This window comes from Theropithecus gelada, chromosome 16, assembly GCF_003255815.1.
Source record: "Theropithecus gelada isolate Dixy chromosome 16, Tgel_1.0, whole genome shotgun sequence".
Lineage (NCBI taxonomy): Eukaryota > Metazoa > Chordata > Mammalia > Primates > Cercopithecidae > Theropithecus > Theropithecus gelada.
The window spans coordinates 75268317-75292293 of NC_037684.1; the positions used below are offsets into that span (position 1 = coordinate 75268317).

Below are 23977 nucleotides of genomic sequence, written 5' to 3' on the forward strand. Positions count from 1 at the left end.
GTATACAAGTCCCACCACTAAATAGTTTCTGCCCAGCTCCCCTGATTTTTTCAGGCCTGGCTTAAATGTCACCTCCTCCTGGAAGTCTTCCTAGATTTCTTCCTGGTTCAGACAGGATGAACCTCTCCCACAGTGCATACTCTACTTCCTGTCTGGTCTCCCTAACTGTGGCCAAGAACCATGGTTTTGCTGTCTGTCCCACTCAAGGGTAAGCCCCTTGGGGGACTGGGCAGCGCTGGGGTAGGAGAAAGAACATAGACATGGAACAAGAAAGCCAGGGCATTAAGTCCTGGGACTGTCCACGCCATGCTGTGTGCTGTGGGTGAGGCAGCCAATCCGTGAAGATGGCTGGAAACAACATGGGCCTGTCGCAGGGCTGGGAGTGGAGCTGGCGCTAAGTTAATCACTGTGGAAGGAGGAATGCGACTCGTGGCAGCTATTAAGAGGAGTGCGGCCACATGCCTGGGCAAGTGGCAGGGTCCATGTTAAACTCTGGCTCACACTGCTCAGAGTGGAAGGGTGGAGCCAGTGAGAATCCTCCCCGACCCAGCTCCAGCAAGCCCCCTCCCCACTGGGTGTGGGCAGCTCAGCCCCTGCCAAGGAACTGTCAGCACTCGAAGTCCTCTGTATCCTCCCTGGGGCAGCTCCACTGGGCTGACACTGGCTGGGGACCCAGCAGGCAGGTGGGGTACAGGCTGTGGTCCCCTCTGTCCAGGCAAAGCCAGCAGGGCATCAGGTGAGGAGGGGAGGCAGTAGGTGGGGCTGCTGGGAGAGTGATGGGAGTCTGGGGGACCTGGGCTCTGTCTGCTGGGAGGTGGGTTATGACTTCACCTCTTTCCAGGCCCGAGTTGGGAGGGATTGAGGGTACAGGGGAGAGGTCACAGAGGCTGGACCCAAAACAGGACTGAGGCAGCACTGTGTGGGTAGTGTTCATTATTTCACTCTCCTCCCAGCAGCTCTGCAGAGAAGAGGCTATTATCATCTCCATCATACAGGTGGGGAAACTGCGTGCAGAGATACTGACCAACTTGCTCAAGACCACACATTAAAAACACTGCTAGGGGCCGGGCGCAGTGGCTCACGCCTGTAATCCCAGCACTTTTGGAGGATAAGGCAGGCAGATCATGAGGTCAAGAGATCGAGACCATCCTGTCCAACACGGTGAAACCCCGTCTCTACTAAAAATACAAAAATTAGCTGAGCGTGGTGGCGCACACCTGTACTCCCAGCTACTTGGGAGGCTGAGCCAGGAGAATCGCTTGAACCCAGGAGACAGAGGTTGCAGTGAGCCAAGACCGCACCACTGCACTCCAGCCTGGAGACAGAGTGAGACTCTGTCTCAAAAATAAATAAATAAATAAATAAAAATAAACACACTACTAGGAGCCAGCATGGCTGCGCACATCTGTGGTCTCAGCTGCTCGGGAGGCTGAGGTGGGAGGATGATTGAGCCCAGGGGGTTAAGGCTGCAGTGAGCCATGATTGCACCCCTGCACTCTAGCTTGGGTGACAGAGCAAGACCCTGTCTCAAACAAAAACGAAAACCCCCACTATCACTAGGGTTTGAATCCAGGCCAAAGTTGGCCCCAAATCTCCCAAAACATTGTTGTCACCAATGACGAATATTGTACCATAAGCAACTGCTTTCTTTGGATGAAATAAGGAATGTCTCTGAGCCTCAGTTTCCCCACCTGGTCGATAAAGGTAAGGGCTCTTGGGTAGCTCCAGTCCATGCAGTGTCACTCTGTGTGCCCAGTGATAGTAGGGGCTTAATAAATGCTTGTGGAACAAATGAATGCATGAGTGAGAGGAGGGACTTGGGGGGAGGATGAGGGGAGCCTGGGCCTACCTCCAGACCCCGTTACCCTGCTTCAGAGCTTCCACAATTGCTCCTTGTGGCCAACAGGAGATCATGGGTCTCAGTTTCTGTTTTGAATCTCATCACCCCCAACTCATTTGGTTTTTGCTGTCATAGTAGTGCCTTTCCCCTTGTCTCCGCTCAGTGAACTCCTACTCATCCTTCAAAGGCCCAACCCCCAATGCCCCTTTCTCTCTGAGGCCTGAGATCCTCCCCGCCCCTTGGCAATGACGGCTCCACAGACAGCATTCCACATTGTAATTTACACCTCTATCTTCGCTCACTGCTCTGGGCACCCCTCAAGCAGGTGACTGGGGAATGCCTCATTTCCATGTCCCTGGCATTGCCCAGCAGAGGTCTATGCGGACAGAAAGATAAAGAATTGCTGGGGCAAGAGAGGAGGAAAACTGAAGAGTGAGATGGGGCCTGGGTTTGGGGAGCTGTGCCCAGGGTCCCCCTGGACTGTTTGGATGCGCTCCAATGCCCTCCTGTTCCCGGGCGGGCTCGTACCTGCATCGCTGGCACACGGGTAGTGGTAGGTGTGGATGCATCCTTTGTGGCAGCACCCAATGGTGGCCCCGGCTTCTTGGCAGCTGGAACACGTCTGATGAGGAGAAAGGAAAGGCAGGTGAGTCTCCAGTTGGAGCCCAGCCCTCAAGCTTTACATGCTGGTAGGCTGAGTGCAGTGGCTCATGCCTGTAATCCCAGCACTCTGGGAGGCCAAGGTGGGAGGATCGTCTGAGTCTAGGAGGTTGAGACCAGCCTGGGCAACATAGTGAAACTCTGTCTCTGCAAAAAATAGTGAGGGGTGGTGGTGTGCGCCTGTAGTCCCAGCTACTCAGGAGGATTAGGTGGGAGGATTGCTGGAGCCTGGGAGGTCGAGGCTGCAGTGAGCTGAGATTACACCACTGCCTGTACTCCAGCCTGGGCACCAGAGTGAGACCCTGTCTCAAAAAAAAAAAAAAAAAAGCCTTACAGGCTAGCCGGCCAGCTGTGGTCCCCGCCTCCCTTCTCCAAAATGGTGCCTGAAAATCTCCCAGAAGGAGGTTCAGCACTGGGGTGCACATGCCCACAAGCGTGGGTCATTTAGCACCACCTGGACTGGTACATTGGGTAGGGAGACCCCCTTGGGCCAGTGATGCCAGTTACCACCATGGCTGTGGCTACCAGTCAGCATCTGCTGCATGCTTTCTGCGTGCTGGGTGTGGTGTGTGTCCTTGTCCGCTGGCTCACTCTTTTTTTTTTTTGAGACAGTTTTGCTCTGTCGCCCAGGCTGGAGTGCAAGAGCATGGTCTCGGCTCACTGCGACCTCCGCCTCCTGTGTTTAAGTGATTCTCCTGCCTCAGCCTCCCGAGTAGCTGGGATTACAGGCACATGCCACCACACCCAGCTAATTTTTGTATTTTTAGTAAAGACGGGGTTTCACCGTGTTGGCCAGGCTGGTCTCAAACTCCCGACCTCAGGTGATCTGCCTGCCTAGGCCTCCCAAAGTGCTGGGATTACAGGTGTGGCCACCGCGCCCGGCCTACTGGCTCTAACGGCCCTCTGTGGGCCCCTTTCATTAATCTCACTTTACAGATGATGGTGAAACTGAGGCTTCCCATTCCAGGCAACAGCGAAGGCATCAGCGTGGTTTTCTACCCTTTCTGGCAGCAGGAGCACTGAAGCTAGGCTGGGACTGTTTTACCTAGGATGAGACCTGCACCCTCCAGGGGACCGGCTCTCAGACCTGTGAGAGGAGGCGGTGACGTGCTAATCCCTTGAGATGCTGACTTCATGTAAATCTGATGCCGTCCTCCTCTAAGTCTCAAAACTGTCCTCTGCTGAGCTTGGGGCCTGCCCCACACCTGGACCAGCTGCTTGGAGTGGACATGGCCGGGACAGGATAGTCACGCCAAAAAGGCCCTTGGAAGAGTGAAGCAAACCTGAGGCTGGGGAGGGAGAGGTCACCAGGTGCCAGAGGCACAGTGCCACCGTGCGGGGGGCAGGGGGCGAGGTAGCGAAGGCAGCAGAAGGGCGGTGGCCTGTGCCCAGGTGCAAAGCCAGTGAAACAAATGACAATAGCTTCCTATGTGCCAGGCATGGCTGGAAGTCTCATGCCCACAGCAACCTTGTGATGGGATTACTGTTATTTTACCCAGGTTACCAATGACAGCAGAGGCTGAGTAACCTGCTGGAGGGCTCCAGGCTGGTCTCTGACCCCCACAGCTGGCTCCAGGCTGGAGCAGGGGCCCACAGGACCCCACATGCTCAGGGTGGGCGCTCCATCCCACCCACAGCAGCTGAGAAATGTCAGAACGCTCCCCTCCCCGCTGCCCACACTGGGAGTGGGCTCTGGGGTTTGTTCTAGAATTTCAGGTTTTCAGTTCAGGGTTGAGGCCTTCTTCCTGCCTGGTCTGGGATGGCCTCCTGGGGATCTGGGGTCCAGCGTCCCCAATTGCTAACCCAAAAGGGATGATGACACACAAGCCAGCCGCTGTCCGTGAGTGGCCCTCAGTGTCTGGATGTTTAAGGTTTATGGGGGTCCTCTGGCTGAAGGCTTCTCTCCACTTACTGCATGGAGGCCCCAACCACCCTCAGGCAGGCATTTGAATGGCATTTTAGATGTGAAGAAACTGAGATGCAGAGAGCGTGAGGCCTCAGGCCCTTCTGACCCCAGCTACCCAAGAGGAGGGCAGGGGCTACAGCATGTAAACCCTGCCACAGGTGGGGCCTCTGCAGACACCGCCCAGCCCCCGAACGATGCCTGGAGCCTGCTATGGGTTCCTCTCACCCCAAGCATTCCATGGCCAGGCCCCATCTGGATAGGAGGTAGGGGTCTACGATGGTTTTGGGGGAGGGGCAGGCAGGGCTCAGAGACAGCAGGCGGGGAGAGCTCCCAGAAACGGCCATCGAGGGAGAAGGCTATGGAGCCCTCCACGAGGGCTGGCTCAGAGGTTCTGCCCTCCAGAGCACAAAAGTGAGGTCAAGGGACCAAGGGGTGTGGCAGTGCTGGGGCCGGGGACGCAGCTGCACCCCAAACCCCTTCCACATGCCAGACAGGTCCCACGTGATCCACAGAACCCCACAATCCTGCTAACAGGGTTTCACATTGTGAGGTTCTCAAGAGGATGCGTGACTCGCCTGGAGCTATGGAACTAGCCCTCAGCAGAGCTTTGAATCGGGGTCCAAGGAGCGTGGTGCCCCCAAGCCACTGAGGCAGGAAGGGGTGGTGAGCCAAAAGTGACCCTGGGAAGCCCCCGACCCTGCCCATTCTTCCAGGATGTCCCATCTCTCTGGCAGGGTGTTCCTGGTTCCGACCTTTCCGGGGCGGCCCCAATCATGCAGGCTGTCAGGCCATTTTTGGAGCATGGCGCAATGGACAGGCATGGGCTGGGCTGGCGAGTTCCAGCCCCCGTGTGGCATAGGGAAGCTAGCGCCTCTCCAACACACACTGTCTCCTCAGTCCAGCAGGACCTTGTGTGTGCATGGGTGGTAAGACACCCACGGGCCGGGGACAGGATGGGGCGGTCGGTGCTCAGGGCAGACCCCTCCTCCCTTCAGCCGGCCAGTGCTGCCTGCAGGGAACATGGAGACGACCTGATCCCAGCCTGGTGGGACGTGAGTGTCAGGGAGCATGGAGGCAGCTCGTGGTGAGGATGCTTGACCGAGGACGCCGTGGGGACAAGGCTTTCAGGAATGGGGCTGTGAAGGAGGGAAGGTGGCAGCCAGCTGGGGCTGGTGATCTGAGGGTCATTTTTTGACGATGGGAAGAGACTTGAACCTGTTTCAAGGCGCTGGGAAGGAGCCAGTAATATGAGAGAGAGAGAGAGAGACAGAGAGAGAGGCAAAACATCACTGTAACTGGGAAGGGGAGAGGGAAGAGGCCCAAGGCCACCATCTGCTGGACAAGCAAGGCCCGTGGCACCAGGAAGCTGCAGGTGTCCTGTCAGGGCGAGCCTTCCTCTGAGGCGGAGGGTGGAGTGAGGTGGGCAGGGCGTCTGGGTGTGGAGAAGGTCTCTAGCCATCCCCATGGGCAGTGGGAAGCAGGTGCTCAAGACACACTAGGAGGCGTGGGCGGCTAACACAGTGGTCCCCCACCGGGACCTTGGTTTGGCCAGGCAACGTTACGGCAACCGTTAGGAGCAGGGGTTGCTCAGAGGGGCTGCAGGGGTGTACTGCGAGGAGCAGCTGGGCAGCACCACGATGGGGGAGGAGGCTGGGCAGGGGAGGGGTGAAGCTACCTGCTGGGGCCACTCTGCCAGGTCACTGAATCACTCAGATGCAGGCAGTGTTTGTCCCGAGCCTCTGGCTCCCCTGTGACCTCAGCTGCACATAGGCGGCTGAAGGAAGGAGTGGAGGGGGCGGGACTCAGGGCAAGGGCCACTCAGAGAAGGCTGTAGGCGTCCCCACTGAGAGCCACCACACAGCACTGGGAGCCGGGAGCGCCACTCCATGGAAGTCTGGATGAGGCAGTGGAGTCGGGGCTGAATGTGGGGCAGGAGCATGGCCCTGGGGGAGAGGTGGATCCTACCGCCCCCACTGGCCCGGGCACAGAGGTACCATATGGTGCTGGGGAAGTGGTGACACCATTAAGAACGTCAGCCCGCTGTCACCAGAGCCACCAGGCCCCTCTGCACCTACTGTCACAGGGCTGCTGCGCTCGGTGGGCTCGGAGGTGCCCTCCTTTAACCCTCCCGACCCTCCTCCATGGGCACCCTCACACCCACGTTAGGGGCGAGGGGGACGGAGGCACAGAGAGGGCAGGTCACAGCCCCAAAGGTGCATGGTGGCGCGGCCCCAGAGTTCCCTCTCTCACGTTGGCGCTCAGTGACTATGGCTTCCAAAGCTGGTCTCAGAGCCAGTGGCAAGAGGGTCCAGGTCTGACCCGCCCTGCCTGTTGTGACTGTGTGACCCCGTGGACTGTCCTGCAGAGGGAGGAACCCTGTGACTGGGTCCATGCACCAAGCCTGTGTCGCCGGGGAGGGTCTTCCCCTGAGCCCCTAGCTCCATCCCAGAGGCAACGGAGACAGGAACAGAGGGTGGGCAACTTGCTCTTGCACCGCCCAGGGCTGTCCTGACGTTCAATCTTGGGAGTCCTCCTGTTCTCTGGGCCTCGGCATCTCCGGTGACAGCATGGGGAGGGGCCCAGTGGACTCTGGGTGGGGCTGGAGCCTGAAGATGCCAGGTGAGTGGGAGAGTGGCGGTGGCTGGGCATAGGGGCCACAGGGGGAAGTCTCCTGGGACAGGGTAGGCGAGTGTGACCTGCCTTAGCCAGACGGGTGCCTCCACTTCCCCCACACACCCCGGAGAGGCTGAGGACTCTGCAGATCATCCCAAGACTGCAGACACATTTGGCCCACACTGTAGTACTAGAGAGACAAGGGGCTCCCCCGACTGCCTGCCTGTCCTTTGGAACCCCACACTCCCCACCCTGGCTGGGCTGGCCTCTTACCATGTCCACGGCCACCTTCATGGCCTCCTGCAGCCCAAAGAGCTTCCCAGCCACCAGGTAGACGCCGCCGGTCCACACGGCACAGGCCTCGTGCACCCAGTGCTCCTGCGCCTCCCCGCCGGGCTCTGCCGGGGCCTCCTTGCTGCACTCGTGTTTGCGGCCCTTGTCGGCTGGGGCTGCCTCCTCGCCCCCATCCTCCCGGCCATCACAGCAGTAGCAGCTCTGCAGCCTCCGGGACAGGCCCCGGGCACTGGTGCGCAGCGGGCCCTGCTTGGCCGGGTCGGCTGGGCCGTCAGGCCTGGGGGGCTTCCCGGCAGCGGTGGTAGCTGCGCACTCGGGACCTTTGAGTGTTCTCTCAAGTGGCAGCGAGGCCTCCTCACAGGTGCCTTCTGGCCGCACCTTCTCCTTGAGTTTTGGCTTCTTTTTGGGGAGGCAGTGTTCAGGGTAGTAGGGCCCACAGAGGTCCCCAAGGTCCTTGAAATTGGCCGGGTTTTGGCAGAGGCAGCAAACAAGGCAAGAGGTACTCAGGGCCTTGGAAACCACAGGCCCCAAGTGCATCGTGGAGGAGAGGGGCAGGGAGGGCCGTGGCTGCAGGATGGAGCCTCCAGGGAGCGTGGCCAGGGAGGCCCCGGCTGCATCCAAGGAGAAGGAGGATGAGGATGAGGAAGAGGAGGCAGAAGAGGAAGGCTTCCTGTGGGGCTTGGGCGCATCTCCAGGGGAGTTGACAACAGTGCATATGGTGGTGAAGGCGTCTCGCTTCTCCACCCGCACGAAGGGTGAGAAGGCGGGGGTCCGGCTGTCTGACCTCAGCCGCTTGCAAGAGGAAATGTACTTGAGGCGGATTTCAGGCTCTGCAGGATCCAGGGGCAGCACCTGCTGCTGCCGTCGTCGCTTGGCACGCCCCTTACAGGGTGAAGACGTGGTGTTCTTGGCCCGGCCCCGAGTGAGGCGCTTCCGCTTGGAATAGCTGCTGTAGTTGGTGTGGCCTGGCTGTTTCTGTGCCCTTGTCTGGGGCTGGCAGGGCCGGCCCTCAGGGGGCTGGGAGGCCAGGCCCAGCTCCTCCATCTTTGGCTTCTTGCCTCCTCCACCAGAGTTGTCCTCGCTGGCCCCTTGTGTGCCACTGGCCCTGTCTCGGGGAGTCAGGAGCAGAGTCGGGCCAAGATAGGGCCGCTTCTCCAGTGGGCCTTTGGAGAGTCCAAGGGCCCCTCCCCGGCCTTTTCGGCTCCTCTTCTTAGGTGCCAGGGCAGTCCCCCCGGGCTGCAGGGCCTCTGGGGATGTGAAGGCCTCAGTTTTGAAACAGTCAGTCGAAGACAGTTTCTTACTGTTCATGAGTTTGCCTTTTAAGGATCTGTTGGTTGGATTTCTGCATAACAGATCGGCCCCAGAAGCAGCTGGGAGCTTCTGCCCGGTGCCCACATTTACCAGGCCTTCTTCCACCCCCACTGGGCTGCCCCCAGCACCCTTGAGCCCACGGTCTTTCTCGGGAAGGGATGGGCTCAGAGGATTACCAGGAGAGGCCCCTGGCGCTTTACATACGAACTTCTTGAGGCTGGGCGAGGTGATCTTCTGCACAATGGCTTCCAGCTTCAGGCCCCGGCCCTTCCGGGGTGGCAGCACCTTGGTCTTCATGGCCCCCTGGAAGGCCGCCCGAGAGGCGAGCTTGAGGCAGGCGTCAGGGGTCTCCGGGGGTGGGGGCTTTGTGGCGGGCTCACCATTGCCCTTGGTGGGCTTGGCTTTCTTGGGAGAAGACATCCTCTTGAAGAGGGTGGGGGAACCCTCAGGCCTCTCCTCCTTCCCATCTCCCCCATTGCCGCCACTGGCATTGCTGCTGCTGCTGCTGCGGCTCCGCAAGACCAGGTTCCGCTTCTTGGTGGGGACCGGCGCCATGAAGGCTGACTTCCTTTTGAGTGCATGGAGGGGCCGGTCAGAGAGCTTGCTGCCTGCACCAGGTTTGGGGACCCTTGCCCGCTGGCTCACCCTGCCCTCCTTCTGGGGGCTGCCGGAGACCTTGAATGTGGTGGGCAAGTGGCTGTTGTCAAGGAGCTTCTTGGTGGCACGGCAGTTGGGGAGCCGGCCCTCAGAGGGCCTCCGCCGCTTGGAGTGGAAGATCTCCTGGGTTTTGGTGCGCGACCGAAGGATCATGGAGCGCTGGTCCTTGCCAGGCATGCTGGGCGAGTCCGTCTCCTTGGTCTTGGAGCCCATTGGGCTGCTGTCGGAGGCCACAGGCAGGGCGGCTGGGTTGCTGGGACTGGAGGCAGCCTTGGGTGAGGGCTTCCCCACCCGCTTGCCCGACTTAAAGGCGGCTCGCTGCTTGCCCCCCAGTTTGTCTGGGGGTGCAGGGGTGGTGGTCAGGCCTGGAGGCCCAGGTGTGCGGGGCTCACTCAGGGCCGTGAGAGAACGGGTACACATCCTGGGGAGCCCTTCTGAGGCCCCCCGGCCTGGGGCTCCGGCCCCTTCCATCTGTCCCTGTGGGGGCCCTGTGCAGGATTCAGGGAGCAAGAGGTCTTTGGGCAGCGCTGGTGCCCTGCATGGGGAGTCCTCAGCCTCGGGGAGCCCCCGGTGCACCCGACGGCTCCGTAAGCTTTTGCCCCGTGGCACAGGCTCTTTCTTTGCAATGGGTGCCTCGGGCACAGCAGGCTTGTTGGGCTTCTGGACCAGAGAGGCGTCCGAGGTGGTGGAATCCCCTGGAGCTCGCTCCCCGTCAGGCCCCTCTTCACCTGGCTTCATGTGGGACAGAGAGGACTCAAACCAGCTCTGGACCTTTGACTCAGTGCCCACGGTGGGGCCCAGCAGGATGACGGACTCCCCTGAGAGATGGCATGGAGAGCCCCAGCCGGCCTTGGAGTCCAGCACCTCCTCCACCTCCTCCTTGGTGCAGATGAGTGGGGCCTTGGGTGACAGCGGGTCCTGCATGCCGGGCCTCTGCTCGGGGCTGCCCAGGAGCTCACACAGGGAGGAGTACTCCTCCTCTGCTTCCAGGTCCTCCTTCCTGCTGGTGGGCGGCAGCAGTGGAAGGTCCCCGAAGTCGGCGGTGGAACAGCAGTGCCGGCTGTCCTCCAGCCACCGGTCAGCCTTGGCCACCTCGGGGCACTGCAGCAGCCCACCTGCCTCCTCCTTCACCCCACCCGCCTCCTCCTGCTTGAAGTCCCCGGGCAATGAGGCCACCTTCTCCCCAGGGGGGTCCTCCTCCTGGAAGCCCAGGCAGGCCGAAGCCTCATGGGTCTCCCCTTTGCTGACGCCATCTGAGGTCTTCCCACCTTGCTCCAGGCCCTTGGTGAGCTCGCCAGGGTGCAATCCCCACCTGGGACAAGCATCCCCCAGGTTTTCCTCTGGCCAGGCAAAGGGGTTGGCACTGTCCGCTGAGCTGGCAGCGCTCGTGTCCGGGAAACAGTCAAAAGCTGCTGTGGTAGGGTCTGGAGCAGGAGCCCCAAGGGTGGGCTTGGTGCCAAAGGAGAGAGGACCAGTTGTCTTTTTGGGGTCAGGGGTAGCGAAGGCCACAGAAGGGTCTTCAAACAGCCCTGGGCTGAAGTCCTTGGCATTGCCGCCCTTGTCCAGCTGCAAGGAGTCAGGCAGGGCTTCTGGCTCCCCAGGCCGGGGCCACGCACCCTTGGCCACAGAGTCCAGGCAGGCGCTGTGGTTCTCCAGTGAGAAGGGTGGCTTGCTGCTGTCCTTGGCCAGGCTGGGTGCTTCAGCCCAAGCTTTGTCGGCCTTCTCACCGATGGCTTCCTGCAGCCCCAGGATCTCGGAGGCCAGGTCCTCCTGTGCCAGCGCGCTGAGCAGCAGCCGCGGACAGTCCCGCTCACCCGCCACGAACTTCGAGAAGCTGTCGAGTGGGAGACTGCTGTGCAGGCTCTGGAAGGAGTCGTCAGATTTGGTGGACATGTCATCAGGAGAGGTCACGGAACAGGTGGACACAGATTCGGGCTTGGCCTTTGAGTTGCTGTTGACCCTGGCAGGGCTGCCACGGGCCTGGTTGCAGTAGAGAAAGCTGCGCTCCAGTGGGTCCTCAGAGCCGCTCAGGTAGTCGGCCTCCTGTGGCTCTGCATGCGTGGACTGTGGCGTGCTGCTCAGCGGCTCTGACAGCGGTGTGCCTGCGGGCTCGGCCGAGTAGCCACTGCCTTCGGGGCTGCAGTGCTGGCTTTTGTGCTGCTCCGGGGTCCTGGACACGAGATTCTTGACACTTTTCTTTTGCGGCACGGCAGCCTTGGAGAGTAGCAGCTGCTGGACGGTGTTGGAGATGTTCTCCACCTGCGAGGTCAGCGCCGTGAGGCTCTGCAGGCTGAGATCCGACAGCAGGTTCTCGGGGAGCTTGTCCTTCTGAAGGGGCTTGCAGTTGCCAGCCTGGGTGTCTGCGGAGCTGGTGGCATCCGTTGGGGAGGGATTGAGCAGGGGCATGAAGTGGCTGTGGTCAGTGATCCCCGCAGGGAAGGCCCCGGTGCTGAGCGGCTGCTGGCTGTAGGGAAAGTTCTCCAGGTTTGGCATCAGTGGCGACGGCGTGGAGCTGTAGGAAGGCGAGCGGCCCACGGAGCGGGCGGGTGAGTGGCTGGAGCTGGGGCTGAAGGTCTGGTAGTACTGCTCCGGGGTCCGGACAGCTGCGTCCGGCTGGCAGTAGCCCTGGCCTTGCTGCCCGTAGTGCTGATACTTGGCAAGGTTTTGGTAATGGAGGGTTTCCTGGGCATGGTGCCGGCTCTGAAGGGCTTGCTGCTGCTGCTGTTGCTGCTGCTGCTGCTGCTGGTGGTCATAGCTGAGGCGGCTCGACTGATAGGCGTGAAGATTCTGGACCCGCTGCCCCGGGGCCAGGCTGGAGCTGGCGGTCAGTGACCTGTCATGGGGCTGGGCAGTCGGCGCCGTGCAACTCTTATAGGAGTGGGCACCCTGCCCACCGCCCTGGACAGAGGAGGAGTAGGTGGAGGAGGTAGGGAAGGACTGGGAATGCTGAGGGAAGTGGGTACTCTGGGGGAAGGGCAGAGGGGAGGCAATGTCGTTCTGCAGCTTCTGCCTTTGGAGCTTGGGGTATGCCAGGGGCTGCTGGGGCGGCGGCGGCTGCTGGACGTGCAGGGAGTGAGTCCGAAAGGGCACCTGGGCGCCCTGCTCTGCATACTGCCTGCTGGAGGGCACTGCTGTCTTTTTCATCAAGTTCTCATCATACTTGGTCACCCCCGCTGGTAGGGGCTGCGGCTGTGGGGGTGGTGGCTGTGGGGCACCCCAAGCCTGCAGGCTCTCCTCACCAGCATAGCGGCCCGGGTAGGGGCTGCTGTCCTGGACGCCATAGCCAGGGAAAGCCGGCCTCCCCTGCAGGGCCTGCTGCGTGGGCAGGGCCTTGCTGCCTCGGTGGTACTTGTCGGCGGCCACTGCGGCCGCTGTGCCAGAGGGCGTGCCAGCGCCACCCTCATAGCTCGGGTAAGGCTGCGGGTTATAATATTCCTTGGCGAGCAGCCGCTGCCGGTCGCAGCTTAGCCCGGCCTGACTCGGCTGCCTGTAATTCTCCAGGCGTGATGTTTCCTGCGAGGTCTGCTGGTAGTTCTGTTGTTTGCCATGGAAACCACACCTTTCTCGAAAAGACTGCATGACTCGGGCTGGTTATCTGTGAAAAGAAAACGGGAGGGAGGGAGGGAGGACGGGCAGGGAGGAGGCAGAGGATGAGCGATTCAGATGGGCCACTTCCTTTTGCCTCAGAAAGCACCCTCCCACCCACCTCCCCACCCTGCCTGCTCCCCCACGCAGCTCTTAATATTCCCCCCTTCGCCTGAGCCTCCCTACCAGCTGTGCGCATATTGACAACTTCTGTGTCAGGGAGGTGTGCTCTGTAATTCCCGCTCCCACATTGCCTGCAGCTGAGCCTTGCCAAGGACAGCCACCGACACGGGAGGCAAAACCGGCTGCCCAGCGCCAGGTCACTGGGGAGCTACCCGCACCCCCACCACCGGCTCCTCCCCACTGTCCCCCACCCACCACTCCCAGCCCTTCCTGACAGCTCAAAAGCATTTAGCAGAGCAATTCCCGCTCCCTCGTCCCCTGGGGCCTGCTGGATCCTGTAATCTAGTCCCTTCGTGGCCGTGTTCAAGCATGACCCAGCCATGCTGGGCACTGAGGAGGGTCTGCTCCTGTCCCAGGGAGGCCGCTTGAGCACACACACACGCGTGCACACAGGCATATGTATACTCACACACACACACACACACGCATGCACACACACACACCTCCTCTATCACTGCCACGCCATCTGGAATCTGTCTGTTCCTTCTAGCAGACGTTGATTAGGGGCTGCCAAGCCACTGTAGACATAAAACGTCCCCTCCTCTGACTCCCAGGAACGCAAGACGGCAGCACCTGCCTCCTGTTTTTGATATCATAGGTGCATAAACAGATTACGTGGCCCAGAGTGAGGGAGTGCATACTAATGGGGCTAGAGATGCAGTCCACGGCCACGGCCACGGAAGAAGGGCACAGCCCAGCCCCACCCGCATGGGGCGACGCAGCCCTGTCCCTCCTGGCCAGCCCCTCCCCACCTCTGCAGGTGGGGGCTGAGGCAGGCAACGCCCAAGAGCCCGTGTGGTTATGATTTGAGGGGCTGGGGCTCAGGCGGGGGTCTAACCTGCCCCTGCCCACAGAGCAGAATCCTGGGTCAGGGAAGGACCCGGGGTGGGAGCCTCTCAGAGCAGAGCATCTGCCGGCCCGGCATCCAGGGTAAAGGCTCTCCCAGCTGACTTGCTGGCCGGGCCACCCCAGAAGACCCCTCAAAGAGGGATGGAAGAAAGAGGAATGCCCAGGTTTTGGAGGAAGTACATGGAGGGGCTGGCCATTGGCCGAGTCCCAGAGGGTTTGGGATTTACCCAGAACCACGCTGGCCCGCTGGCCTGGAGGCAGGAAGAAGGGGCTCAGCTCGGCCTGTGTGGCCCAGAAGGGGATAGGGGACTTTCCAGTGCTGGTTCCCAAATGCTCCAAAAGGAAGGGGTGGCTTGCCTCAGGCTACAAAGATTCCAGGTTGTTGAAAGGGTCAGGAAGGGACAAAGAGAGGGGAAGAGGGGCACACAGAGTCAGGTGGGGGGAAACAGGGAAGAGGCAGAAAGGTGGGGAGTGGGGGAGAATGGGAGGGGCTCCTCCATTCACCCTTCTTCCTTGGCCCACACCCCACCAAAGTGCCTTCCTCATTCAGTGTCTGCGGACGGATGCAGGGAAGGGGACAGAGGGCCTCCATCTGCCTGAGAGCAGATGCCTGAGTCGGCCCAGTCCTGGTACCACTGCTCTCTGGAGTCAGCTTGCCCTGGCCCACGAATGCAGGAGACCCAGCCTAGTGTGGGGCCAGCCACTTTCCCATGAGGCGAGCCCCTGCCCACCAGTTCATCAAAGTCGCTTTCCCTGTGCTCCAGCTCCTCTCCCTGGATTTGTCGCAGCATCCTTAACAAGCCGCGTGCCCGCCCTTCTGACCCACTTCAATCCTAACCCTGGTGGCTCAGATAAAACATTACAGGAGGTTCCTGCCGAGACGCGCCAACCCAGAGGAGCTGGGGACGGCACTTGGTTCTGGTCTGGCAGCTCCCTGCCAGGTGGGCAGCCTCATGCTCCTGCCCTGGCCAGACCGCCACAGGGCAGCCCAGGCAAGCGTGTGCCCAGGCCGAGGGCACAGCGCCCACTCCCTGCCCTCCCCAGGCACATGTTTATGAGCCCAGAATGTGCAAACCCAGGACCACTCTGAAGGCTGCGCCTCGTATATCTGCACAAATTACATTTCGGCTTTTATTAGTCCCAGATCACTCTCATTTCCTGCTGAGTGTCCTGTGGATATCATTAACATTTCTACGGCTTTATTTTTTATTTTTTTTTCACATTCTCCAAAATGCATTACCAGAAACATTATTTAAAGAGAGACAGAGACAGTGAGGGGGTGCTATTACCAGTATCCCCTCCCTGCCTGTCCGTCTGCATCCCTCCCTCCCTGTTTAATCGGTCCAGCTGCTGCGTCTTTTAATTTAGCCGAGCTGTATTACAGGCAGGTTTCCCAATACACACGAGCAGCTGGATGCGGTGAAAGCATCTATCGCTAAGAAAAGACAGTTCAATTAAAACACAAGAAGCCCAGTGCTGATGGAGAACGCAGGCAAAAATGCTCGCCCCAACACCACTCTGGAATCCAAGGCAAAGGGAGGGATAGGAACAAAGGCACAGGCCGCCTCTCAGTGCCAGCCGGGTCCCACCGCCAGCTCTGCTGGGAGAAAATGGGGCACTGCCTCTTTAAGGGCTGCCTCAGGCCTGCTATGGGCTCTGTTGTTATTAATTATTATGATTATGATTACTTTTCAAGAGCACTAGGACAGGACACAGAGGAGAAGAGAGGCAGGCAGCAGGGCTGGGTTGGGTTGGCCTTAGGAGAGGAGGGGGCAGAAAGAGTCCCCCTGGCAGAGCGATGGTGACCTTTGAACCTGGAGGCAGGGAAGAAGTGGCCTAGGGGGCAGATTGTGGGTTTGGCCTGTGGCTTGGGCTGGAGGGAGACGGGGTGGTAGGTGGGGACGGGGAGGGCACCCCCCACCCACTGGGATCACTCCTCATGGTCCAGCTCAACCACACTGCCCGGAGGGTCCCCACTCACTCCAATCCATCCCTTTCTCCCCAACCTGCCTCTCCTCCCAGACACTTGGTCCAGGCCTTATCTCCAAAGTTCTTGCTGAAACTAGAAGGCAGGAGGGGCAGAGTCTAGTGCATCCTTTAAGCACCAGATACACGAACACTTCACCCTTAGAATCAGTTCCTGAAGCTTAGTCTTCTCAGCGCTGGACAGAGGAGGCAGGCGAGGCACAGCGGGGAGCATGACTGGAGCCACACAGCACCCAGGGCACCAGGATTCCCCTTGACACAGCAATGGGTGTCTTCACTCCAAGCCATGAAAATAGTGGGGACAAAATGAAACCCCAGCTATCCTCTGGTGCAAGGCCAGCAGCTCTCAAAGGCCTTTGGCAGCATGGCACACCTAGAGCACAGCCCTTCTTTTAGGCAAAGACCTTAGCCCTTTCCCTCCAGAAATCCACAGAATCTACAGGACTGTGGGGCGGGAGCAAGGCGGCTGCAGAACACCCACTCTGTGCGGCTTTCTCAAACAACAATTTGATTAATCCCTCCTCCCACTTTACAGAAAAAACTGAGGTTCAGGACAAGTGCCCTGCTTAGGACCCCAGAGCAGAGCCCACCCACAGTGAAGCACCTATGTAGGACGCCCTCAGCAGTAGTGGCAGTGACTGGACCACGGGTGGACACCCCTGTTCTGAACCCCTGCGGGGGGCTCCCACTTTGGAGGGACAGTCTCTTGGAGCAGGATGCAAGCCAAAGCTGTTGTGGGGCAAGGGGCTGAGCTGCAGCCTGTGATGGCCTGAGCCCCAGGCCAGGGTCCTCACTTTTATTTTTATGCTGTCCTCATCTTTAAGCAGCCAGACCCACCTCGGGTGGGTCCACTAATGGGCAGTGATGGTCACCAGCCGCCCGCTGTCACTAAGGCAACTACTGTCCCCTGGGCAGCCTCAGGGAGAGGTCACTAGGCCTAAAGCCTCCTCACAGACCCCAGGCTTGAGGGCCCAGTCAGGGAAATGGGCACAGTGTGGGCCAGAGCTGCTATGGCTCCTCAGGGAGCCCAGCTGGGAGGTGGTGGCTGGAATTTTTTCCTAAGAGAGAGGGAGAGAGGGAGGCTGAGGGGAGACAGGAAGAGAGGGAGAAGGAAACGGACTGGGGGCTTCCTGATCCCCAGCAGCAGCTCTGAGGCCACTGGTTCCACCCCACCTACTTACCCAAGGTGGTTTTATGACCTGGTTTCATAATTTGTAGCTGCAAGAAAAAAATTTAAAAACCCAACCCACTCAAGGTCTGGGAAACTGAGGATGAAGGAGCAGTGTACCAGGATTACCGGAAGCTGAGGACAGGGCAGACTGGGAACCTGAGGATGAAGGAGGAATATACCAAGGCTCTGGAAACTGAGGACGGGGCAGAGGGGGAGTCCAGGCAGGGGTGGAGAAGGTGGAAGCCCTCGGGCCTCCCCATCTGTTGTGGGTGATGAATAATCAATACAGGAGACTTGGTGAAAATGATAAATCATTTGCCGGATTCACTGCTGTCCTATGGGCTCAATTCCATATGCTAGGGGCCTGGCTTAAAGGAGGAAGGGGGTGAGTTTCTAAGGAGCCCACGAAACAAGAGGGTTGGGTACCCACAGGCCTCTGGGTCAGGTTAGGGTCCGTGGGTTGAGAGGCCTGCTTAGGGTAGATGGAGGACCCTCCTAGGACATCAGGAACCCCAGAGGACCAGGGAGCCCCTCCAGACCACTCCCTGTGGGCAACATTTGGATATGCATCCCTCCTCATTCATGGCCCCCCATGCTCAAGGAAGAATCCCACGGAATGACCAACATGCCCTCTCTATAGGGTCTGTGGGTCCCAAATATCAGGAGCCCAGTGATGGGGTGAGAAGCAGAAGGGCAGCCCTAGCCAGGGTCAGTTGAGGTTGGGGGAGCCCTGGTGTGGCTGGGGGCTCTGGGCCCTTCAGAGTGCATCAGAGCGGAGCGGGGAGCAGAGGTGTCTGGACTCTTCAGGTGTTTAAGGAGCCTCCCCTCACAGCCCCCAACACCGTCTCCTCCAGGGACCCAGCTGTGGAGACAGCTGAGACCTGCTAAGCCAGCTGAATGGGATCCCTGCAGGGCCTAACCACGCCCACCTGCTGGCCTGGCCCCACCTGCTGTTCATAGGCACAGCCGGGCCCTCTGCCTAGGTGCCCAGGTCCCCTAACTCTAAAGCTGTGCTCTGCTCTCCATCCCACCCCACCGAGCCTTGGTGCTGATTCCTGGGATACAGCCATCGAGAGGCCAGGAGACCTGGGCCGCAGGGCCCACAGTCCAGCGACGAGGGGCAGATGGCCAGCCGTCCCACCTCCACTGTGAGGTGTTGGGGAACAAGAGGGGATTCCGCAGCAGCTGCAGGCATTCCAAGGTCCCCCAGGGAAGGCTGCTGGGAAGAGCTCACCTATTATCAGTTCTGTACTGATCAGTCTCTCGTGGACAATAATTTTTTTTTTTTTTTTAGATCACTTTATTCACCACTGAACAAAAAGCATCACCACCTCTCCGTGTCTCTGTCAAAATGAAGAAAAGGGAAAAGGGGGAAGGGGGTGCTGATTGCTGGGTCGCAGACAGTTAACAGGGCCAGGGTCTGGTGGCCCAGGCAGTCGTCTGGGTCCTGCTGGCGGGGGGACACAGTCCCTGTCCTTCCCCCACAAGGCCAGGCTGATGCCATCAGACACAATCAGTCCCGGGCCTGGCAAGACCAAGGGGCTGGCCCAGACCCTGGCACAGGGGCCAGATGGGCCCCACAGAGGTGTTCCCAGCCAGCTCCATTCTCCCCACCCCAAGCCCCAGGAGTTCCTGCCCTTGTAGAAGGCTGCATGATAAGGATGAGATAGGCCAAGTGTGGCTGCTGGGTTTTTTTTTTTTTTTTTTTTTGAGACAGAGTTTCGCTCTTGTTGCCTAGGTTAGAGTGCAATGGTGCAATCTCGGCTCACCACAACCTCCACCTCCCGGGTTCAAGCGATTCTCCTGCCTCAGCCTCCCGAGTAGCTGGGATTACGGGCATGTGCCACCACGCCCGGCTAATTTTGTATTTTTAGTACAGACAGGGTTTCTCCATGTTGGTCAGGCTGGTCTTGAGCTCCCAACCTCAGGTGATCCGCCCACCTCGGCCTCCCAAAGTGCTGGGATTACAGGCGTGAGCCACCGCGCCTGGCCTGGCTGCTGACTTTAAGGGAGGCGGGAGGCACGGGACTCTCTGGCCCCAGCCTTGTCCTCCGTACCCCACAGTCCATGACTTACTTCCCTGGGGAAGTGGAAACACAGAGGTGCTAAGCCTGTGGGTTTGTCTGACTGCTGGCTGATTGTGTGACCTTGGGCAAGCCTTTTACCTCTGGAAATACCACTCCCAGATACCTACACAACTCTCTACCCTGGCTCCAAGTCTTGGCTCCTCTGTTACCTTCTCAAGAAGCCTTCCCTGACTACTGTTTGAAACAGCACCCCTTGCACCTGCACGACTTTCCTTGTTGTAATCAAACTTGACTTGCTTTATTATTGGTCTCCTCTTTAGAACAAAAGTTCTATGAGAGCAAGGATTTCTGCCTGTTTTGTTCACAGCTATTCCCCATTGTCCAGAACAATAAATATTTATTGAATGAATCATGCACAAAATGTCACAGTAACCCTGCGAAAATATCCAGAAGGAGCAGTGGAGTGGCAGCACAGAGCACATGTGGGTGGGCCAGGCAGCGGGAGATCAGGGGTGGCCACTGCTTTGCTTCATTCATTTGACAAAGAACATCTTCCCAAGGCCTGGCAGGGAAGTGGGCAGGTGGGTATGGAGGCAAACTGGTGATCCTGCTCCCAAATAAAGTTGGGGGGGGGCGGCCCGCAGCCCCTCTCAGCACCAGCAGACTGTGGCCACTTGAGAGTGGGAGGCCAGGGTGCCAAAGTTTCTGAGCTTTTCCCTTGAAAAAGACAGAAATCAGGATTTTATAAAAAAGGGATTATCTCTCATTTAAGAAAATGTTATCAACCAAGTATAAAATTTTTTCTTTCATACTTGAGAATTCAAGAGAACCTGTCTGTGGCCTAAATTTGATCACAAGCTCCTGGGGTCAAATGCTGACAGAACTGATGCAAAGGGGATCTGCATGGGCTCGATGGCACCCAGAACAGGAGGAACAGCGCTCCCTGGCCCAGGAGAAGCTCTGGGCCCAGCACAGATGAGCAGAGCAAAGCAGGAGAGCAGTGCCCTGGGCTCAGGGGGGAGACAGGGCAGACCCCTGCAGGAGGGGCACTCAGCGGCCTTGGAAAGGAGGTGCAGAGAGAAGGGGGACTGCAAAGGCTGGAGGTTCCCAGAGCTTGTGAGAACCTCTGTGGCATTCCATACCAGACACCGGGCGAGGCCCCACCCCCATTCTCCTGGGTCCCCCGCCAGGCTCCTGGGTGGCTCTCATCGCAGCGGTAATTACATAATTGATGGTACAATAAGCTGTTTCACATGTGCCTCCCTCACTAGAATGTAGCCTGAGGAGGGCAGGGACTTCCTCTGACCCTAAGCTCCAAGCTTAAAAAATGGCCCCAGAGTCGATGTCCGTTCAGTATTGCTTGGATAAATAAACAAACGAGATGGATCCGAGCGCTGGGCTCTGTGTTGGGTGCATTTAACCCTCAACCCAGACCAAAGGGATGATACCCAGAGAGAGGTTTGAGGATGAGGGGCCTGGAGGCCAGGATGCATGCAATAGCCAATCAGGAAGGAGAGACAAAGTGTGTGCTGTCTCCTCCAGAACCCCCCTGGTGCCTGCACTGGTTCACTTGTGGAGCACATTTCTGCTCAGCTTACAGTCTGGATGTGGGCCGAGCTGGGTGCCGGGGACACACAGGAAACAGCACATGGCCCTTGCTCTCCAGAGGCAGACACACACACAGACAACTGCCATGGTGGTGTTGAGATGTAGTGACACCCAGACGGCTGTGAGGTGGGGAGAGAAGGGTATCAGGGAAGGCTGGAAGGAGGGCTTAACTACGTGAGGGAGGATGAAGGCACCCCATGTAAGCAGCAGCCTGGGTGGGGCTGGGGGGCTGCAAAGAGCAAATGGGGGCCCCTGCAGTCACCTCCCACCTCTGCCAAATTCTCTGAGCCTTCCCCGAACTCAAGTGGCCCGGATGCTGCAGCTAGTGTTCAGTGTCCTCTGTCCTCATGGCGCCAATCCCTGGCAATCCTGCAAAGTCACCCCATCTATGAGCTGCCTGCATCCTGGCTTCCTGCCGAGCCACCCTCCTGTGTGCCTTGAGGACCATGGGTCTGCCACCCAAACCGGATAGGGGTCTCCGACTTGCTTCTACGTGGTGCTGCCTACACCCCCCTCTCCTGGCCTGCAAGACCAGCTGTTAAGGGCAATGAGCCACTAGAAGACACTTTTTGCAGAGCACATTCTAGGTCAAATCTCCCCCTCATTTTGCCGAGGGATTAATGGAAGAAGTCCAGAGTGGGCCAGTGACTTGTGCAGGACGCCCAGCAGGGCTGAGTTCCCTCCACAGCTCTGTGCCTCAGAATGCCTGTCTGTCAAACAGAAAGGGAACAAGGTCTCCCTCCTGGATACGACAGCTTCCCAGAGAAGTCGTGGAATGTGCCGCTGCCTTCCGCCTTCCCCAGCCTAGGCGGAACCGCCCCTCGCTTCCCTGCCTTTGACACCCCCTCGCTGCAGCCATCCTGACAGCCGGAGAGGCGAAGCAGGCCAGCCCCTCCCAGTCCCGGTTCCACCTGGGGGAGCGGGGAATTGGCACCCCCTCCCTCCCCCAGTCCCCAGGGGAGGAAGCCGCCTGTCAGGCCGCCACGGCGTGTCAAATCCTCTTGCTGCCTAATTGTGAGACGGCGGCGTTTAAAGAAACGCTTTTCTGGCCGCCTGCCACACCGCAAACTGCTTGGTATAATTTTATTATTAAGGAGAGAGAAAAAAAAGGGAGGGGGATTGGAAGAGAGAGGGAGAGAAAAAAGGGGAGAGAGAGGAGGAAATTGCTTCGTCCAAGTCAGCTGGTGGAGTATTCTGCTCAACGTGAAAGCGGGGCCGGCTTTCCAGTTGGCAAGCTGACTTCGTTAATTGCGCATTCAGTCTCTACTTAGGGTAATTGAAACGAAGCGGGGCCGGCTCTGACAATTAGGGTCTGCGACTAGGCCATTAACCCTTTCCGCCCCCGCCTACGCCTCAGCACCTCTTCGAGGTGGAGGGGGGTCACCGGGCGCCCCCGCCAAGACCCGATCCGGGGCGGTGGCGGGAGGCCCCACGCGAGGCGTGGACTGCGGCAGCGGGTGACGGGCGCGCGCCCCAGCGCGAGCAGGGTTAACGCGGCGCCGGGTGTCCTGCAGCACGGCTGGGGCAGAGGGGAACCAGGAGCAGCGCAGGGTGTGTGGGGGTTGTTGCGGCCTCTCCGCCCCTCTGCAACAGATGTTTCAGCCGTGTAAGACAAAGGCAGAGCGCCTGCTGCTGCCGGAGAAAATCCGCAGGACTCCCTCAGGGGCAGGTAAAATTTCACCTTCTATTTGTGTTCCCCCGCCCGCCCCCGCCTTGTTTCCCGGCCTCTGCGCCAATCCGGAAAGCGCCACCAAAGACGCCGCGCCGCCGCCTCCGCAGCCCAGCCCGCTGACCCCAGCAAGGTCACCGCGACCTCGGGCTCCGCCGGCAGCGCGCCCGCCAGTTCTCCGCCGGCGAAGGGCGCCCCCCGGCGCCCAGTCCTCTCCTGGGGCGGGCCCCGTCCTCCGTCCCCCCATCCCCGGTCGCTGCAGGCGCTAGGAGAGAGGAAGGGGGCGCTGCGCTCGCCATGAGGCGGAGGCTGCCCTGGACGCTCCCCGCCTCCCTCTCGCCTGCGCGGGGACCCCGGGGGGCAGTGGCCCCCCCAGCCCCCATCATTCATCTCCCTGATTCTCTCCGTAGCCGCCCTCGGAAGTCAGCCGAGTGAAGCAGCTGTTCCTTGCACACTCCACTTGACCAAAGATGATGATAAATGAGGCCGGGGCTGCAGCGGGGACGCGGCGGCGGCGAGGGGCGCGCAGGGCGGGGCGTACGGCCCCCGCAGCCCCCTCCCCGTGCCTCTGTAAGGGCGAGGACGCGAAGGACAGAGGCCAAGAGCAAAATCTAAGGCCCGCGCTGCCCTCTTGGCGCCCTGAGCGACCTCGACGGCCTGCGGTGTGGAGAAACCTGGCGGAGAGCTGCGCCCGGCTCGCAGGGCCCCAGGCCGAGACCTCTTCCTCCAGGCCGCGGCGCAGTCCCGCCCCCGCCCTTCCCCCTCCGTCCCACCCCTTCCCCTAACGCTTCGGTCCCCACGGCATCCTCGCCGCCCCCCCGCCCCCCCCCCCGCCCCGTGGCTCAAACCTATTAACGCTCGTAAATAATGAATAATAGAGCGCTTCCCTCCAGCCGCGCAAGACTGCGGGCGGGGGGCCACTGCCAGATGCGCCCGGTCCTGGGGAGGGGGCACCCACCGACCGGCTGCAGAGGGGGCCCGGGCGCGCGGCCCCGCACACGTGCAACCGCGGCGCGCAGGCGGGCACCCCGCCCGGCGGAGGAGGGGGAATCCCGCTCTGCCCTCCCCAACGCCACCTCCCCTGGAGTCCTCTGGCACCGAACGAGGCGAGAGAGCGCGCGCGAGCTTCCCAGCCGGAGAGGGTTATTTTTAACCTGCCCCCCTTTCTATATCTGCCTCTCGGGTTTGCGCGCCCGCCCGCCCGCTCCACCAGCCGAGGACGCGGGCTCCTCACCTCGCTCGGCGGGTCCGGACTCTGAGCGCCTCCCCCGGCCCGCGGCCCCCGCCCCTGCGCGGGCATCGCGCGGCTAAATCTCAGCCTGGAAAGGACCGATTAGGAGCCGCGTGCCTTTCTGCGAAATATTGGAACCGGGTGGGATGGGGGCGGGGAGCCCGGCGCTGTCGTCCCTTCGCCTCCCTCTCTCCCTCCCACCCCGCGCGCAGAGTGGTTGCGAGAGGCGGCTCTTGCTCTCCCCCCGCAAAAAGGGGGCGGCCGGCCCGGGGCCCCGAACCCCCCCCCCTTGGTTTTCGGCCTTCCCTCTTCAACGCCCACCCTTCTTCGGTCATTTGCGAAGCTGGGGCTTCTAACACGCGGACCCTCCGGCAGCGGTGGCGCCAA

The 23977-nt window shown here is 60.0% G+C and overlaps 1 protein-coding gene across 1 annotated transcript in view; it reads right to left on the reverse strand.

Annotated features, from left to right (window-relative positions):
* The window catches only part of RAI1 (retinoic acid induced 1), a 129854-nt gene that overhangs the window by 5379 nt on the left and 100498 nt on the right, over positions 1-23977 (reverse strand). The window contains exons 3-4 of the mRNA XM_025360919.1: positions 7293-12876; positions 2369-2462 (exon numbers count right to left, since the gene is read on the reverse strand). Coding sequence (XP_025216704.1) covers positions 2369-2462; positions 7293-12860 — 5662 coding nt within the window. The 5' untranslated portion in view covers positions 12861-12876. The remainder of the gene's footprint in view (positions 1-2368; positions 2463-7292; positions 12877-23977) is intronic.